Genomic DNA, 20,774 nt, shown 5'->3' with positions numbered 1-20,774 from the left:
TGCAAAACTTTTTTTACGCTGTTCTTCTCTGAAATCCATGTTACTGTAAGACAGGAATCCTACAAAGTTTTATGCTGGTTAATTAGCTAAAGACAAACTGCATTTCAGTGCAACCAAAGACACGTAAAGATGTCAAGTCAAGTAAACATTATGGACATGCAAGGGTTTTATTCTATGTAATGCATTTTACTGCAAAAGATGACTGAAATTGAAACCTGGGGTGCATAATGGTCCTGTGATACAGTATATAATGCCAAGCTGAGAACTGTGATGATTTTTTACATAGTAAAATTCATTTGACTCCAAAACAAAGACTGAATACACTATCTCAAGCTGATGGAAATTAAAAACCAGGGCATTTTTGTGGAATTATTTCACTGCAAAAATGAGTAAGTTAAATACAGTATTTAAGAAGAACCCTTACGGACTTTGATTTACGAATCGATGATAGTTTCTTTGAGAGACATTTAACTACAGAAGAAGACCAACCATTATGTTTAAGGAGCAAGTTCTACAAACATTTGCTTTTATGAGTTCCATTTTTCTGTGATAGAAAAGAACACCTTTCCATGTTGCTCTGGGAACTCTGATGCACTTTCCTTTGTCATAAAATGCACTTTATTGCAAAGACCTACCATCATGTCTGAGCAGCCAGAATTGAGTCTTTGCATAAGGACTCAGGTCAGATCTAAGATGTGGAGAGCTTTTCTGTTCTTAATGGGAACATGATGGCATGTCGAGGCTCATGCTGGTGTTTGGGTTTTGGTGCCCCGAGCGAGGACACGGCACGCTTTGCTATGCTCGCACTGCTCATCATGCTGTACCTGGTGTGTGGGGCTGCTGTATTCTCGGCACTCGAGCGACCAGAGGAGGAGCAGGCCAAGGGTCGATGGGCTCGCAATTTCGAGCAGTTCAGCCGCAAGCACAACGTAAGCCGAAAGGATCTGGAGGAGTTTCTGCGTGCCTACGAGGAGGCTACAGGGGCTGGGATCCGTGTGGACAGACCAAGGGCTCGCTGGGATTTCCCAGGAGCTTTTTACTTTGTGGGCACTGTTGTGTCCACTATTGGTAAGAAGATATATTTACAAACCTTTTCTATTGCATATGTCTGACTACAGAGTTTTCCTGTACTGAGAAAATAGGGAATCCCATTTATGCAAAACCCCTTTTTAAGAAATGTCGAAGAATAGCTGTCAGCAACTGCTTTAATGAGGTTTCCTGTTTTTCCCAGTACATATAAATATAGCTGGTATAGTGGTTGCATCACAGCAATGAGCCATTAGTACCTGAGTTCAACCCTTGCCCTCAGTCAGTGTCTCTAAGACATTTGCTTTGTTTTCTTATGTCTCTATGGGTTTTCTTTGGTTACTGCATCAGCGTCTACCTCCACAAATCACGTGGATAAAGAATTGGCTGCCTCTAATCGCCCCTAAAAAGGCATAGATAAGACTCATAACAGGAATGTTGCCATGACCTCACTGGAGGCAGCTTGTATCCAGGATAATATTATGACGACATCAAAAGAGCTGCAGGAAAAAAAGAGCTGGACACTGACAAACCCAGCATCTCAGCCTTGTATGTGAGTGCAGGTGGAAAGACAATGAGTCAGCTAAGAGCCGGTCAACGAAGCCGGAATTTAAAGATCCTCAACGTCTGCAACGAATTAAGGCTTAATGAGGGGCAGAGACTGCCGAATAAAGAAACTGTCACTGTCAGTCATCTGCACCTCCATGCTCCTTGCTGGCTCATATTGGCATTGTAAATGACACTGTTATTAAAGCTTCTTGCCAAACTGGACAACAAGTGAGCCTGTTACACCCTTGCTGTTAGTTACAGCTAGATATGTTCAGTATGAAATGATTAGCTTTTTCAGCATTTTGGTTAAATATTGACACCTTATAAGAGTTACAAGAGTCTCTTTAATGGGCTTGAAGTTTTAAAACTGGGTTCTCAGACATTAAAGCTTCTTAACCCTTTGTTAGAAATCAGTTTTGAAGCGTTTGGCTTCATGTTTGCGGTTGTAGACTTGTTGAAATTTGAGATTTGGTTTCCTGACTGATGAGACAAGTTCTTATTTTAGTATGATGATGTAATGCACCAGAACTGTTTGCAGAGAAGCAGCTCCGTATCGTGACTTTCACACCTACAAACTTCAGTGTGGGTTTGGAGTTCTTGGGATCATATACACAAATCCAAAAATGATCAGCTGAATTATTGCCTGAAAGTTCTTGTTCTAAATTCTTTATAGATAATGCACTAAAAAGATGTGTCCAGACTTTTGCTTAAGACAAAATTATAATTAATACTGACAAAGATTACTATATAAGTACACTGCCACATCACCCCACTGCTGCGTTCTCTTCATTCTCTTCACTGGCTTCCTGTAGCTGCACGCATTCAGTTTAAAACACTGATGCTCGCCTACAAAGCCAAAAACGGACCAGCCCCAAGTTACCTTTGAGGTCTAATAAAACCCCGCTCTGTACCACGCAACCTCCGAGCCATTAGTCTCGCTTGACTTGATCCTCCACCCAGAACTCAGGGAAGACAAGCATCAAGGCTCTTCTCTGTACTTGCACCCAAGTGGTGGAACAAACTTTCCTTGTCTGTCCAAACACCTAAGCCTCTCGTTGTCTTCAAAAGACGATTAAAAACCCACCTGTTTACTAAGCACTTCAGCTGACATGTTAGATTTATATTTTTACTTACTAACGCGCTTATTCATTTTTTGCAAAAAAAAAAAAAATGTTGGTTCTAACAGGTTTTCAGCAGATTTATATTCTTGGACTGTTGTCTACTTAAACTAGAGTAAGGTAATGTTCGCTATGGATAAGAGCATCTGCTAAATGCTAAAAATGTCAATGTAAATATAAGTAAACATAGTAAGCATATTTTACTTTTAGTTGGTTTTTAATTACTGTGTCCATTTTCTAAAAACAGATGCCAAATTTCTTTCTCCTCCTACATTGTGTACAGGATTTGGGATGACCACACCGGCCACAGTGGGTGGCAAAATCTTCCTGATCTTTTACGGACTAATAGGCTGTGCAGCCACCATCCTGTTTTTCAACCTGTTTTTAGAGAGAATTATAACTGTCCTGGCGTTTGTACTGAAGTCCTGCTACGAGGTCCAGCATCGGCGCAAAGGAGTGCTACCTCATGACAGCAGACATGAGTCCAGTCACACGAGACAGCATGATGAGGACAGCCTGGCAGGGTGGAAGCCATCGGTTTACTGTGTGATGCTGATTCTCTGTGTGGCAGCTTTAATCATATCCTGCTGTGCTTCAGCCATGTACTCGTCTATGGAGGGATGGGGCTACCTGGACTCTCTGTACTTCTGCTTTGTAGCATTTAGCACCATCGGCTTTGGGGACATGGTGAGCGGCCAGCGCGCCACCTATGAAAATCAGACACTTTACAGCCTGGGCAATTTCTTTTTCATTTTGACTGGAGCTTGCTGCATTTACTCGCTCTTCAATGTTATTTCTATAGTCATCAAACAGGTTCTAAACTGGCTTCTAAAGAAGCTAGAAATCCCATGTCGACACTGTCCTGGGAGAAACCTTCGGCCAGGCAGAAATGCAGTGATGCCTGGACACTTTCGTACACGCGTGAGGAACATATCTATAGACACGGATGCTGTGAACGATAGTGAAACGGATGGGCGCAGGATGTCTGGGGAAATGATCTCCATGAGGGACTTCTTGGCTGCTAATAAGGTCAACCTGGCTATCATGCAAAAGCAATTATCTGAGACAGCCAATGGCTATCCAAGACCGCCTGGCTCTGTTAACCGTCATAATGAATTCTCTGGTGGAGTTGGAGCTCTGGGTATTATGAACAACAGATTGGCTGAGACCAGTGTGGACAGATAAGTCTGACTGCCAACAAACCAATATAAGAACTAGAAAGAACTATGTAAGACCAACATGTACCATCCTGATATTTTAGGATTATCTGTATTTACTGCCTTCCATTTTAGTACTTGTTCAGATTCATGTCTAGAATTGCTGCTCTTGGATGTCATGTTTAAGAAATGTTTTGCAGGTACTCTCAGAAAAAGGTATTAAACTGTACGTTTGCTCGGCACTGGGTTGATGACCTCAATGACTGCCAGTATACACCGATCGGCCATAACATTAAAACCATCTCCTTGTTTCTACACTCACTGTCCATTTTATCAGCTCCACTTACCATATAGAAGCACTTTGTAGTTCTACAATTACTGACTGTAGTCCATCTGTTTCTCTGCATGCTTTATTAGCCCCCTTTCATGCTGTTCTTCAATGGTCAGGACCCCCACAGGACCACCTCAGAGCAGGTATTATTTAGGTGATGGATCATTCTCAGCACTGCAGTGACACTGACATGGTGGTGGTGTGTTAGTGTGTGTTGTGCTTGTATGAGTGGATCAGACACAGCAGCTCTATTAGACACTCCTACCTAGCTGGTCCACCTTGTAGATGTAAAGTCAGAGACAATCACTCTTGTATTGCTGCTGTTTGAGTTGGTCACCTTCTAGACCTTCGTCAGTGGTCACAGGACGCTGCCCACAGGGTGCTGTTGGCTTGATATTTTTGGTTGGTGGACTATTCTCAGTCCAGCAGTGAGAGTGAGGTGTTTAAAAACTCCAGCAGCACTGCTGTATCTTATCCACTCATACCAGCACAACACACACTAACACACCACCACCATGTCAGTGTCGCTGCAGTGCTGAGAATGATCCACCACCTAAATAATACCTGCTCTGTGGTCCTGTGGGGGTCCTGACCATTGAGGAACAGCATGAATGGGGACTAACAAAGTATGCAGAGAAACAGATGGATTACAGTCAGTAATTGCAGAACTACAAAGTGCTTCTATATGGTAAGTGAAGCTGATAAAATGGACAGTGAGTGTAGAAACAAGGAGGTGGTTTTAATGTTATGGTTGATCGGTGTTTAAAAATTAATATTTCATTTAGAGCATTGCTTCCCAATTAATTATAAATCTGCAATCATCTATGTTAAGAAAATATAATTAACAACATTTGAAATGATTCATTTCAATTTATTTTAATCAATCGCTTTATCCTGGTCAGGGTGGATCAGGTTCCACTAGGAAATGCTGGCACAAGGCAATAATACTCTGGACAGGTCAACAATCCATTGCAGGGCTTCAGCCATCCTCCACTCAGACGTAGCCTGTCATCGCTGTGTATACGTCTCTGAGACACAAACCTGGTTTTTAGAGGGAGTAGGCTAACACAAAAGACCGCTGCACCACCCGAGCACCATACACCCTTAAATTGGTATTAATTAAATAGTGAATAAGGCTAATCTATCTTGCCCAACCTCATTAATGTTAAGTGGCTTAAACACAATTGGCTTTAAAAATTAATTTATGAATTCATTTCAGCAAGGATTTGGAGAAGTGGTACCATTTTATTTTAGCATGACTTAAATGATTACAAATGAAAGGTTTGGAAAGCAACCAAAAACACATTTTCATCAAATCAAGTTAATCATTCAACCCATTAAATCAATTTATGAAGAGAGAGTGACTGCTTTCTTAGAAAAAGGAGTCTAACCCTTACCCTAGTCATGCATGTCCACTGGATGTAAACAAACATTCAGCCTTTTAAGGGTACAGCAGTGGTCAGTTTGATCCAGTTGTGTATTTTAATGTGTTTTTAAGGCGCATTCAATTTAGTGTTCTTAGTGAAAAATACATAATATAGGTGAAGGGTTAGCTGTGTAATGACATAAATTACACTATTTAATTTCTGCTGTCATATTTTCACCAATGATACAATATACACTCACTCACTCACTGTCTTAATCGCTTATCCAGTTAGCGCCATGGGGGGCGGGTGTCTGTTGGTTTTGGGGTGCTGGAGCCTGTCCCAGCTTTTCAATGGGCACAAGGCACACAGTAACACCCTGAACGGGGCACCAGTCCATCATAGGGCAGGCACACATACACACATACACACACCCATTCACCTATAGGGCAATCCAGTGTTTCCAATTAACCTGACTGCATGTTTTTGGACTGTGGGAGGAAACCGGAGGAAACCCACACAGACATGGGGAGAACACGCAAACTACGCACAGAAAGGACCCGGACCGAGCCATCATGCCGCCCGATACACTATATAGTTCTGGAAAATAAAACAAATAAACCACTGCAAAATAGTGGTTTATCTGTTTGAGTAAAACAAACATTTTTGTTTTGTTCTACAAACTGCTAAAACATTTCTCTAAAATTCCAAATCAAATATTGTAATTTAGTGATTTATTTGCTAAAATCTAAACAAATTCATATAATTTTTTGAAGAACTCAATACTAATGCTTTTCCCTAGGAAGACTTTAGGTTAAAAAAAGATTTTGTTGAACCCCAATCACAGCTTTCATGCATCCTGGTAAGCTCTCCACCAGTGTTTCACATTGCAGTGGGTGACTTGTGATCACACATCTTCCTCTTGATTACATTCTAGATGTTTTCAATGGGTTTCAGGTCTGGAGATTGGCCATGACAGAGTTTTAATCTAGTGGTCCTCCATCCACACTCTGATTGCCCTGCCTGTGTGATTGACCTGGCAATGTCATGCTAGACAAAACAACCCTTAGTGTTTGAAAACATTGTCAGGGCAGAAGTAAGCATGTTTTTGTCCAGAATAACCATGCACATGACTTGATTTATGCTTCATAAAGAACAAAATGCAAAATTCCAGCCTTGATGAAGCACCCACAGATCACTGATCCTCCACCAAATTTCACAGTGGGTGCAAGGCACGGTGTCTTGTAGCTCTGTGTTAGTCCACCACCGCTGAGATCAAAGCTCAGTCTTGCATCCACACACAGGCACGATTGGCTGTGTCTATAGAAGAGGAAAAGGTTGACAATTTATTGCAGCAGGAGAACTGTCTTGTCCTGCACTAGCAGGATGATCTGGAGAGTTTAGTGTATCTTAATACAGCTTTCTGAGACTCCATTGAAAGCAGATGAAGAGATACGGCCAGCGACTATGCATGTGTTGGAGGCAATGCATGATAGTATCAGGCCTCCTCCTCAGTCAACAAATTATTACAATGAGAGAGAACTGAAGACCACCTGATTGGAAGCCAATGGAGGGGGAAAAGGGAAGGCACTTGTTACTCTTTACAAGCTATGTAATTAGAAAAGAATCACAGATTTGACCTTGAGGTTGAGCTACAACAGCAGAATACGACATCTAGATAGATTAGCAAAAACATTAGCAGCTGGTGTACAATAATGATATGTATTTATTATAAATTATTATTATGAATGATTGAAAACTGTAATTGCAGCTGTTAGGAAAGATTTCCTGTAGCGTCCAGTCCTGTTCTTAGGTGGAATCAGTTCGTGACTGAAGGTGCTCTGTCGAAACACCTCCAGGGCATGAAGTGGGTGTGAATGGTTTGTGATTATCGAGTTAGACTTTGTGAGCATTCTTAACTCTGAAACTGAGTCCTGTTCAGTTCTGTAAGAACCTCAGTTTCTGGGCCAAAATTTAGCATAAAAATTCATAGCATAACTTTATGGACCCAACCTGTCTTATGTAAACAGTTAACTCTGCTGGTGGTGTACAGGTGTAGGGAATACCTTTTTTAGAATGTGTGTTTTTTTAATTATATGAAAGTATGTCCATGCAGACCAAAATATTAAAATGATTCTTGTGGAATCCATGTCACAAAGAATGAAGGCTGGTTTGACAGCAAAGGGTTTTTTAATGTATTTTCCCCCATTTTTTCCCAAAAGGTCGTATACAATTACCCAAGCGCATTTCACTTCCTTTACTGCTGCTGACCTCCACTCCTGACCAACGGGGGCCATGACTATCACACGCCCTTTTATGTGCAGTAGTTGACTGCTTCTTGTTCACCTGTGAGAGAAGGTTTTATCTGGAAAGTCACACACTGATCTTCATTATACCCTGTCTCTGTGCAGGTACCATTGATGAGCCAGCAGGGAATGTAATTGCAAATGTCATGAGGAATACCCTTGGCATTTGTTTGTTTGTTTGATTATTAGGATTTTAACGTCATGTTTTACACACTTTGGTCACATTCATGACAGAAATAGTAGTTACTCGTTACAGATTCATCAGTTCACAAGGTTATATCAGACTCAGTCATGGACAATTCACCTCACTTGCACGTCTTTGAACTGTGGAAGGAAACCGGAGCACCCAGAGGAAACCCACGCAGACACGGGGAGAACATATCATATATATTGAGACCCCCATATATATGATATGTATGCATATTGTTACACCTACAGTGAAGGCACAAAAGATGATGGTACCAACCCAGCAATGTTAAAATGTTGCTGCAATGTTAAAGCTAAATTACCTTCTGCTTCTAGATAATAAACCAAAATGAAGTTTTAGCTTATTACTGAGAAATGAGCTATTTTTATAAAGGCTAATAGAGGAGAGTACATGCTTCACTTAATAAGAATCTGCTAGTTTTCCACTAGAATAAATAATCAGATCAGAGTGAGATCAGAGTAGAACTAATTGAACAGCTGTAACCCAGTGCTGTAAAGCTGCTGTTTTTACTAATTAGATCTCATGTTTTTCTCTCGTTTGATGTCACGTTACAATTATAAATTAGTGAATTTATTGGAACAGGTGACGAATCCTTGGAAATTTTGCAAAAGAAGATGTGACAGTTGTATTTCTCTGTAACACACTTATTCTTTAGAATTAGTCTAGAAAAAGCATATAAACTTAAACCAGCTATAAAATAATACACTTGTACTTGATAAATAGGTTTGTTAGACCAGCATGAATTTACACAAAGAATCAAATGTGTAATGTATAATTTATATGCCATATAATGTATAAATAAAGTATTACTCACTCGCCTTGTACTTACATTGCAGAAATGTGCTTATTATGCAGTTGGAAACAGCCACAGAAATAAACAACTTATGATATTAAAATGTGCCTCTTTCATGTTCAGATCCAAATAGGTTCATTTCCAAATAAATTGTATTCAGAAACCAGATGAGTCTGGATTGCTACAATAAACATTTTTAACCATTTGGATTTATTTTTATTTTTGCTTGATGATGCATTCTGCTTAAACCCATAACACACAAATTATTATTTATCTTTTATGAACACATTGATTTTTTTTTCAATTCAGGCTGTAAAAAATATGTAAATTATTCTGTTTAAATAACATTAACCTAGTTTAGCAGCAATATCATTTTCTATAACTACTGCTCTGACAAAAGCACACTGGATCAGAATGGTTGGGAAGGAATTTAAGACCATTCCTGGATTTCTTGGCTGAACTGCCCTCTTCAGGCGGTGCCACAGCATCTCACTTGGCTAAAAGTCTGGACTCAGATTTGCCTATTTTGTTGCTGTACTTTTCATCATGTAACTGTCTCGTTGCATCACCCATCTTCTATTAAGTTTCAGGTAACAGACTGTTTCCCTTACATCTCTGTAAGACCCTGAGGAAAAAGCCTTTTAAGTGACACCAACATTTTGGTGGAAGTACAAGCACTGAATTAATGAAGTCCTGGAGATTCCTATAAGTGAATGGGTTAATTATTAAGGCCCTGGGATGGATTGGAACTCTGTCCTGGCTGTATTGCTGATTTGTTTTAGGTAGGCTCCAGATCATGATGATGATGATCATAATTAGAATAAGGCTAAAGTCAAAACATACAAATTACAATTGTTAGTGTGTTAATGAGTTATTATAATGTGTTAGTTTAGGCTGAATTTTTATCATAAAAATGAGGCCACTTTTTATGCAACAATCCTAAATGACTTGGTTCCTGTTTTTATGCCAAAAACCCTTTTGAACTTAACATATAGAAACTCTCCAGCATGCTAATTTAAACATACAGTATATGAAGATGATGTTTTTTTATTGGTGATATATATGTATACATGTGTACAGTACAGAAATTCTTTTACACTTTTACACATATCACAGATTGGAAGCTGTGGTCAGAGAGCCGGGTCAGTCACTGCATGGATCCGAGAGGTTTGCTTACGGGTCCGACAGTGGCTGCATGGCAGAGCCGGGATTCGAATCCACAATCTTCCAATTGATATCCCAAAATATCCCAAAGCTTTACCCACTAGGCTACTGTAACCACCACTGTCCTCCCATGTGGAGGACATGTCAAAAATTCAAGTCTATTTTATCAGTTTAACTTGGAAGTGTAAGACAAATCTCTCGGTTACATCTTGGCAAGTCTTTTACTTATTTCCCCTCTACACTAATACATGTTCTTTTACTAAACATTCACAATGATTAGAAGCCAGGTTTATGTTTTTTTGGTCATTGCTGTTGCAGTGATGGAGAATTCAGCCATAACACTTACTGATATTACCAGTAAATTATGTGTTGGTGTATGTGTTAGTGCTCAGAAGGTTGCACAGACAAGTTGACTTTGTTTGGCCACTGAACAAGGCGGTTAATCCTTAATTGTTTGCATTGTATTTATTCATAGTTGTAGGTTGCTGTGGATAAAAATGTCTGCTAAAGGCTGTAAATGTAAAAGCAGTAGGTGTTTATTAAATCATTTTGTAACCCTGTTATTGTTCATTGTGTGACACTAATGCCCTGTACGTCTGTACTCATGCCATTATACTGTATTAGATCTATTTACTCTAAATAATGATTGCACAGCTGCAGTCAGGCCCAGACGTATTTTTCCCAGATAGATAGCAGCTTAGCAACAACGATTAAATATAGACTTTAGAAATGATAAAAACAGAAATGTAAACACTACCTGACTATAAAATGTGAGCTTTTTGTGCATTAACACAGCTGCTGTTTGACAGCAGAATAAAATTTTTTTCTTCTAATTAATACATTTAAGTGATTCTCTTACCTATTTAAAGCCAGATGGGATGCACTGAAGTGTTCTGGATGTTTTTGCTGTCAGAGGGGAACACTCTGTACAAAATAAGTCATTTTTAATATTTTAGATTTCATGTTCCTTTATGGTTTACATTTATGGTCCCGTACCGTTTATTTTCTGTGCTATAAAAATACATTAAATTATGTCAGAATGTAATATGTAATGGTCACTGTAGTAGTAAAAAATCTTTTTTGTCCTCTGCATTGGGACCCTCTAGATGCAAGCTCACTACCACCAACCCTTCAGTATTTGAATTTGCAACCCTGTAGTGACAGTGCCTGATAGGAACAGTTTCCATTGTTCCTATTATAGTCAATCAGCCAAACATGTTTTTTGGTGTCTGTTTGTTATTTAGTTTTTGACTGGTACTACACGACTAAAACAACTGTTCTATGGCTCCTGTGTTATGCAAAAACTTGAACAACCCTGGTCCAGTTCCATATTTTATTGAAAGAAATAAGATTAACACATCCTAGACAAGGAACAAACTTCTGCATATTTTAATTGAATTTTTTTTGTATTTGCTAAATTTAACCTATAGGGCAAATAATAAAAATTAAATTCAACATTTTTAGCAAATACCTTTAAACTGAAGCTTAATGAAAATTTTATTTTTCCCTGTCACTTGATTTTTTTTATTTATTTATTTTTATGTAGAAAATCATTGAAAAGATTTTTGTGTAAGACAAAAATAGTTTGGATTTACTTAAAACTCAAATGTGCAAACAAAGCTACTCCTACTGTTTTACAGCCTCAAGCAAGTGTTAATGACAATAATGTGGCGCAAAATAGACTTTAGTTTTTGTCAGCCACATTAGCCCTCAGTAAAATGTCAGAAATAAAACAGTTCATGGCTGAATGACTACATTCTTACAGTGAAATTGTGTATATTATATACAACTGCTCATTTATTTATTTAACCCTCATGTTCTATTTGGGGTCCCTGAGACGAAGATCCTCTTTAACAGCTCACAAAATATTTTTCAATCAGCTTGTTACCTTATATTTTTATACTGATAATGTGTTTTAAACACCCCATAATTTATACACTTCTGTTTTGGGTCTCAGAGACCCCCAAAGCTACAATCAGGGGCGATTCAATGCACGGGCTTACCTGGGCTTCAGCCCAGGGGCCCCAAATAATTGAGGGCCCCGGATTGGCTGTTTTATGTTTTATTTATTTTGTTATGAATGGGGAAGCTTACAAACCAATGATTTTGTAAATCATTTACACGTTATTCATATTTCTGACTGGTGATTGGCCAGATAATCTCTAACGAGCTGCTGTAATTCTGATTGGTGGTTTCAGTTAAGCAACATGAACGTTAGAGCTAGTATGTGAGTGACATTCAGCTCAGCCAATCAGAATGCAGCACCAGGTTTATACAGGTGTGTTGGGACGACCATGCAGACCGAGTTGATGCAGTGTGCGGCGTATGGTCTGAGCACTGACAGGCTGACCTCCCACGTCTTCAACCTCTGCAGCAATGCTGGCAGCACTCATGTGTCTATTTTTTAAAGCCAACCTATGGATATGACGCCGAACACGTGGACTCAACTTCTTTGGTCGACCCTGGCGAAGCCTGTTCCGAGTGGAACCTGTCCTGGAAAACCGCTGTATGACCTTGGCCACCATGCTGTAGCTCAGTTTCAGGGTGTTAGCAATCTTCTTATAGCCCAGGCCATCTTTGTGGAGAGCAACAATTCTATTTCTCACATCCTCAGAGAGTTCTTTGCCATGAGGTGCCATGTTGAATATCCAGTGGCCAGTATGAGAGAATTGTACCCAAAACACCAAATTTAACAGCCCTGCTCCCCATTTACACCTGGGACCTTGACACATGACACCAGGGAGGGACAACGACACATTTGGGCACAATTTGGACATGTTCACTGTGGGGTGTACTCACTTATGTTGCCAGCTATTTAGACATTAATGGCTGTGTGTTGAGTTATTTTCAGAAGACAGTAAATCTACACTGCTATACAAGTTGTACACTGACTACTCTAAGTTATATCCAAGTTTCATGTCTATAGTGTTGTCCCATGAAAAGATATTATGAAATATTTGCAGAAATGTGAGGGGTGTACTCACTTTTGTGATACACTGTATATATACTGTATATATATATATATAGGGGGGCCCAAAATAATTTTTTGCACTGGGGCCCATGAGCTCCTAGTTACGCCACTGAACTCTGTTGTCTTGCGTTGTGTACTGATTTTATTAAAACTATACGTGGGGGCCGACAACGAGCCGTAGCCCCTGGGCTCACAGGCAGGTTAAATCGCCTCTGGCTACAATACATTATTGAAGGCTTTGACTTGGTCATCCAGTTTGGAGGGATGGCCTGATGGCAATGTGCTATTCATTTTTCAGTTTCGGATAATGCTCTGAATGGTACTTAGAGGGATAGCTAAAGCTGCAGAATTTTTTTTGCACCCTTTTCCTAACTTGTACCTTTTTACAACTTTATCGTGGAGCCTTTGTGCAACCATGGTGAATTTTTGTATTAACATGCACTACTAGTAATGGAATCCTCAAGGAACAGTTGGTTTTATTCTGAAGTAATCAAAACCACTAGATGTGAGCCTGGTGTGTGGTATTTGTATAGAAGAAGAAAAAGAAAAAGAAGAAAATATACTTTATTTGTCATATATACATATACAGGTGTACAGTACAATTAAATTTTTTCTTCGCATATCCCAGCTTGTTTGGAAGCTGGGGTCAGAGCGCAGGGTCAGCCATCGTATGGCGCCCCTGAAGCAGAGAGGGTTAAGGGCCTTGCCCAAGGACCCAGCAGTGGCTGCATAGCAGAGCCTGGATTTGAACCGCCAATATTCCGGTTGATAGCCCAAAGCTCTACCCACTAGGCTACCACTGTCCCCACTGTATATACAGTATATACAGTATATATAAACCTTAATTTTGTCTTTTGCTAAATTATTTGCAAATGCTAAAATAGTATGTTACAATTAATAATCATATTAGTTTAGGCGGTAGCTTCTTTAGAGTAAGTTATATAATTATTTATATATTTTTGTGGTAAAATGTGCAGTTCTAGGAAACTGCACCTATACTTTCTACTGGACTGGAGTAAAACATGAACTCACACTAGAGGGAGCCATTATACCCGTTTATGTACAAGCAAACCTGTTGACTTGTTAAACTTCGGTCGTTTTTGCCAAACTTAATATTGATTTACTTTATTAATAGCACCATAATTTAGTTACAACGGATCGATTTTGTTTTCCTGTTTCAAGGGAAGTCAACTAACCAGTATTGTCATGCAAAACATTTGCTGACAACATTTATCCTGTTAATATTAATAATATGTAATAATTATTAATAATAAGTATGTAACTTATCATACTGATAATATGTAATACAGACAATCTTCTTTCTATAACTTGTCTTGTCTGTATTATAGGTTATTTTCATGTTATGGTTTACCTGTTCATGCTATGTTTACCTGTCAAAATAATACAATGTGAACAAAGTTTAGGCCAGTGATTCCCAAACTAATCAGAACAGAGCTCAGTGCCTCTGTTTAGGTCACCGTAAATAGGTAGTCTATTTATTTTCATTTTAAGCATTTAGCAGACGCTTTTATCCAAAGCGACTTACAATTGCGACAGTATACATTGCAAGCAAATGAGACTTAAGGGCCTTGCCCAAGGGCCCAACAGTGGCAACCTAGCAGATGTGGGTCTTGAACCAGTGACCTTTCAGTTACTAGTCCTGTACTTTAACCGCTGAGCTAACCACTGCCCCATTTATAATTCACATTCATACTAGTATTCCTATCTATATTTATACTAACACCACTACTGTTACAAATAATAATAATCAGAATGTACATCTGTATTAAAGACTTTTTTTCATAGTGATTTACCAGTTTTTTTGACAATGACTTGAACTCAGGACAATTTTTGTAAGTTGTTTGACAACTTACTACAAATATATAGTAGATCATACCAAGAGAAGCAGACTGGATTATGGACATGACAACTTGGCCCTGTTCTTAGTTATCTAGTGAATTCATAACATTTTGTAAACAGTTTATCTACACAATTGAACTTTTTAGTGCCACTACTTATGAGCGTTATAAAGATTTTGTTATTTTGATTGTTTTCACTAAAAGCTTTATTAGGTCAGGGTCGTGGTGGACCACCTGAAAACAATGAGCACAAGGCAGGAATACACTTGGACAAGGTGCAGTCCATCACAGGGCGGCACACCTTTACACATTCACTCACTCACACAGACCTAATGGGCAGTTTTAGTAGTCAATCAACTTCTAGGTGTTTTACATTTATATTTTCAGCATTTAGCAGACGCCTTTATCCAAAGTGACTTACATACAGTGGGGCCAAAAAGTATTTAGTCAGCCACTGATTGTGCAAGTTCTCCTACTTAGAAAGATGAGAGAGGTCTGTAATTTTCATCATAGGTACACTTCAACTATGAGAGACAAAATGAGAAAAAAAATCCATGAAATCACATTGTAGGATTTTTAAAGTATTTATTTGTAAATTATGGTGAAAAATAAGTATTTGGTCAATAACAAACAAGCAAGATTTCTGGCTCTCACAGACCTGTAACTTCTTCTTTAAGAGGCTCTTCTGTCCTCCACTCGTTACCTGTATTAATGGCACGTGTTTGACATCGTTATCTGTATAAAAGACACCTGTCCACAGCCTCAAACAGTCAACCATGGCCAAGACCAATGAGCTGTCGAAGGACACCAGGAAGAAAATTGTAGACCTGCACCAGGCTGGGAAGAGTGAATCTACAATAGGCAAGCAGGTTGGTGTGAATAAATCAACTGTGGGAGCAATTGTAAGAAAATGGAAGACATACAAGACCATTGATGATCTCCCTTGATCCCGTGGGGTCAAAATGATCATGAGAATGGTGAGCAAAAATCCCAGAACTACACGGAGGGACCTGATGAATGACCTGCAGAGAGCTGGGACCAAAGTAACAAAGGCTACCATCAGTAACACACTACGCCGAGAGGGACTCAAATCCTGCAGTGCCAGGCGTGTCCCCCTGCTTAAGCCAGTACATGTCCAGGCCCGTCTGAAGTTTGCCAGAGAGCATATGGATGATCCAGAAGAGGATTGGGAGAATATCATGTGGTCAGATGAAACCAAAATGGAACTTTTTGGTAAAAACTCAACTCGTCGTGTTTAGAGGAAGAAGAATGCTGAGTTGCACACCATACCTACTGTGAAGCATGGGGGTGGAAACATCATGTTTTGGGGCTGTTTTTCTGCAAAGGGGACAGGACGACTGATCCGTGTTAAGGGAAGAATGAACGGGGCCATGTATCGTGAGATTTTAAGCCAAAACCTCCTTCCATCAGTGAGAGCATTATTTATTTACCTTTATTTAACCAGGATGATCTCATTGAGATTTAAAATCTCTTTTTCAAGAGAGACCTGGTCAAGAATGGCAGCAACACACATCCGTTACAATACATAAAGCAAAACAGTTTTTACAAATTTTTATCAAAAAAGACACCATAAAACAGCTAAGAAAATAGACACCATAAAACAGCTAAGAAGTATCTTATGAATTAAAACATTTACAACAAGATGCCTCCTGAACGTAATGTTTTAGTCTTGTCTTAAAAACATTCAACGAGACCAACTCCTTCAGCTTCAAACCATTCTGAAGTTGGTTCCTGTCTGATGGAGCAGCAAACTGAAATGATTTTTTACCAAGTTCAGTACGGACTTTAGGTATTTCTAATAAAATTAAATCTTCCGAGTGCAGCGAATAACCCCCTGTGGATCTGTTTACAATATAAAACAGGAGATAAGATGGTAGCAAACCCAAAATTGCCTTATATAAAGTCTGCGGGAGGACAACGCAGTCCACCTAACGCGGGCATACAGAACACAATGATGGGTACGAGCTTCAAGATTTGTGATGAAACGTAAGGCCCCATGATAGACCGAATCTAATAAATGCAACACCTGTGAAGATGCATGCATATAAATTACATCCCCAAAATCTAGGATAGACAAAAATGAAGCAGCAACAAGACGTTTTCTAGCCTCAAAAGACAGACATGATTTAATTCTAAAATAAAAACCCAACTTTAGTTTTAATTTCTTTATCAGCTGGTGGATATGGGGAGCAAAGGTCAGCGCATCATCTATTATAAAACCTAAGTATTTATACTGGGACACTACCTCAATCTGAGCACCTTGAAAAGTAACAATGGATGGAAGAATCTGCGATTTAGACTTAGCATTACAAAATAACATTAGTTTTGACTTCTCAGCATTCAATACAAGTTTTAAGTCACACAGATTGGACTGAACCACATCAAAAGCTGCTTGAAGCTTTTCAAGAGCATTTTGTACTGCTGGAGCAGCACAGTATAATACGGTGTCATCAGCATAAAAATGAAATTTAGCATGTGGTACATTCTTATCCAAATTATTTATATATATTATGAATAGTAGTGGACCTAGAATTGAGCCTTGAGGAACACCCCTAGTTACATTAAGACAGGTAGAAGAGAAACCTTCCATACGCACACACTGAGACCTGTTGGACAAGTAATTCTTAAACCATGCTATTGCTTGCTTAGAAATTCCAATCTCAAAAAGCCTTTTCAGCATGATTTCATGGTCTACTGTATCAAAGGCTTTTGCCAAATCAATAAAGAGGGCGGCACATTGTTGTTTTTTATCTAAAAAATCCATAAAATCATTTACTACTTTCAAAGTTGCTGTAGTAGTACTGTGCATTCTTCTAAAACCGGATTGTAAGTTAGTTAAAATACTATTTGTGATTAAAAAATCTTTCAATTGTTCACTGACTAGGGACTCCAGAACCTTAACTAATACAGACAACTTAGAGATGGGCCTATAATTATTTAAATCCATAAGGTCACCACCTTTGAAAAGGGGGAGTACATAAGCAGATTTCCAAATCAAAGGAATACGATTAGAGCTCAAGGAAAGATTAAAAATATACGTTAAAGGCGGTGTGATAAAATCAACAGCTAACTTTAAGAAAAAAGCCTCCAATTGATCAGGACCTGCAGATTTTCTGGCATCTAAATCTTTAATAGCGTTGAATACCTCTAAAACTGTTACAGGATTGAAATAAAAAGGTTGTGCCACTGACAACTGATTGTTAGGACAAACAGAAGAAACTTTATTCTGTGGAACACTGAGAGATTCAAAAATGGAACTTGAGGCAATAAAATGGCTATTGAAGCAATCAAGCATCTCAGACCTATCGGAGATAACTTGAGAGTCCTTCATGATACAAGCTGGAAGCTCTGAGTGACTTATATCTCCATTTATTGACTTAATAGTCTTCCAAAACTTCAAAGGGTTATTTAGGTTTTTTGATGTTTCAGATAAAAAATGCTGAGCTTTTGCATTCCTTATTGCCACTGTTGTAGAATTACGAAGCTTCCTAAAACTGAGCCAGTCAGAGCTAGAACCTGTTTTCCATGCTTTGGTCCATGCCATATTGCGTTCATGAAGCAAATTTGAAAGCTCAGATGTAAACCAAGCATTGTTACGACCTTTTACCCTGAATTTTTTGAAAGGAGCATGCCTATCAACTATTTTGGAAAAGCTGTCATAGAAAAAATTCCAAGCATGTTCCACATCAGGAATTGCATAAATTCTATTCCAGTTTACATGATATAAGTCATGAATGAAACCTTGTTCAGAAAAATGCTTCATATCTCGTTTCATGATAATACAAGGTTTAGCTTTAGGAATCTTGATGTTCCTTGCTGTGGCAATGACACAGTGATCACTGATGTCATTTGGAAACACAGAGGCACTGGTATATTTATGAGGAACATTTGTCAGTATGAGATCAATTAATGATGCCTTTTCAGGATTTTTGGAGTTAGGTCTGGTAGGACTGCTAACCAACTGAAATAGATTCAAAGCATTACAATGAGCTTTAAATTCATCCGAAACAGGCAACAGCCAGTTCCAATTTAGATCACCCATAATTATAAGGTCCTTTGCATTTAGTCCAACGATGAGCTGTATCAAAGCTGAAAGAGCTTCACTGGTAGCTGATGGAGTTCTATAACAACCAACTACAGTGATATGTTGGGTATCCGAAATTTGTAAATCCACCGCTAGAAATTCAAACTGTTTTGTCACCGACTTGGAAAAAAGCATCTTTGACTGAAACTTTGATTTTACATAGATGGCAACACCACCACCTCTTTTTGGTCTATCAATTCTGTAAATATTATAACCATTGATAGAAACCTCCTTGTTCAGTATAGATTTAGTTAGCCATGATTCAGACAGTACAATAACATCAGCATCAGTGGAATGTGCACAAATACGAACCATATCCATTTTTGCCAATAAACTCTGAACATTCAAGTGAATAAAACCAAGACCATTTCTTGATTTAAAATCAGCAGGTGTATCAAAAGATAAACAAGCATCTGGTCCGGGATTTAATTCCACGTTTCCCGAGATCATTAACAATAAAATAATCAAACACCTAGACTTCATTGAATCAAAGTGCATTTCTCTTTTAGTGTGTAACTTTGATGTAAAAAAAAACAAATAACTTGATGGAACAATAAAATTATCTTGAAGTATCATAATACTAGCTAAACTCTTCAAATTCACAAAGTCAGGAAAGAATAGAAGAGTGGGATGCGGAAGCAACCCATAATACATGCCACATGTTCCATGAGTCTTTGGAAGAGAAAATAATAGATTGCCTTGCAAATTCTCATTCTTCATTAACCATTGAAGATGGAACGTGGCTGGGTCTTCCAGCATGACAATGATCCCAAACACACCGCTCGGGAAACGAAGGAGTGGCTCCGTAAAAAGCATTTCAAGGTCCTGGAGTGGCCTAGCCAGTCTCCAGACCTCAACCCCATAGAAAATTTGTGGAGTCCGTGTTGCCCAGCGACAGCCCCAAAACATCACTGCTCTAAAGGAGATCTGCATGGAGGAATGGGCCAAAATACCAGCTACAGTGTGTGCAAACCTGGTGAAGACTTACAGGAAACGTTTGACCTCTGTCATTGCCAACAAAGGTCATGTTACAAAGTATTAAGTTGAACTTTTGTTATTGACCAAATACTTATTTTCCACCATAATTTACAAATAAATTCTTTAAAAATCCTACAATGTGATTTCATGGATTTTTTTTTCCTCATTTTGTCTCTCATAGTTGAAGTGTACCTATGATGAAAATTACAGACCTCTCTCATCTTTCTAAGTAGGAGAACCTGCACAATCAGTGGCTGACTAAATACTTTTTGGCCCCACTGTAGTTGCATAGGATAGTATACAGTCTGAGCAATTGTGGGTTAAGGGCCTTGCTCAAGGGCCCAACAGCAGCAACCTGGCAGTGGTGGGGCTTGAACCAGCAACCCTCTGATTACTAGTCCAGTACCTTAACCGCTAGGCTACAACCTAACCCAACCTACAATGTGTTTTGTGAGGAAACCTGTGAAGACAAGCCCAGCCAAGCCTTAAATACCTAGAGCATGTGTCTCCAGGATCAGTGATGCTGTGCAGCACCACCATCGGCCTCACTGTGCTGCCCTAGAGGGTTTTTCCAACTACAGTTTGAATATATTTATATACTGTGAAAACTCTAGTACACCTAATAGGGTGGCACAGTGGCTCAGTGGGTAACACTGTCGTCTTACAGTAAGAAGGGCAGTTGTAGCCTAGTGGTTAGGGTACTGGACTAGTAAGCAGGAGGTCGCTGGTTCAAACCCCACCACTGCCAGGTTACCACTGTTGGGTCCTTGAGCAAGGCCTTTAACCCTCAGTTGCTTAACTGTATACTGTAAGTCGCTTTGGATAAAGGCGTCTGCTAAATGCCG

At 39.1% G+C, this 20,774-nt stretch overlaps 1 protein-coding gene across 1 annotated transcript; it reads left to right on the top strand.

The window, feature by feature from the left end:
* The first annotated feature begins 686 nt into the window (after nt 1–686).
* kcnk13a (potassium channel, subfamily K, member 13a) lies at nt 687–3,967 on the top strand. Its single transcript, XM_063007905.1, has 2 exons — nt 687–1,068; nt 2,977–3,967. Exons 1-2 carry the CDS (start codon nt 726–728, stop codon nt 3,876–3,878), a joined length of 1,245 nt encoding a protein of 414 aa, XP_062863975.1. The 5' UTR covers nt 687–725; the 3' UTR covers nt 3,879–3,967.
* The last annotated feature ends 16,807 nt before the right edge of the window (nt 3,968–20,774 follow it).

The sequence above is a fragment of the Trichomycterus rosablanca genome, chromosome 13 (assembly GCF_030014385.1).
Source record: "Trichomycterus rosablanca isolate fTriRos1 chromosome 13, fTriRos1.hap1, whole genome shotgun sequence".
Lineage (NCBI taxonomy): Eukaryota > Metazoa > Chordata > Actinopteri > Siluriformes > Trichomycteridae > Trichomycterus > Trichomycterus rosablanca.
The sequence above is the reverse complement of the archived record's forward strand: the minus strand, read 5'-3'. Positions and strand labels throughout refer to the sequence as shown.

Excerpts from the sequence above, each read along its gene's own strand:
- kcnk13a (XM_063007905.1), top strand. The coding sequence starts at position 726 with ATGATGGCATGTCGAGGCTCATGCTGGTGTTTGGGTTTTGGTGCCCCG. Across the intron at positions 1,069-2,976 it reads CACTGTTGTGTCCACTATTG|GATTTGGGATGACCACACCG; the intron begins GTAAGAAGATAT and ends CATTGTGTACAG.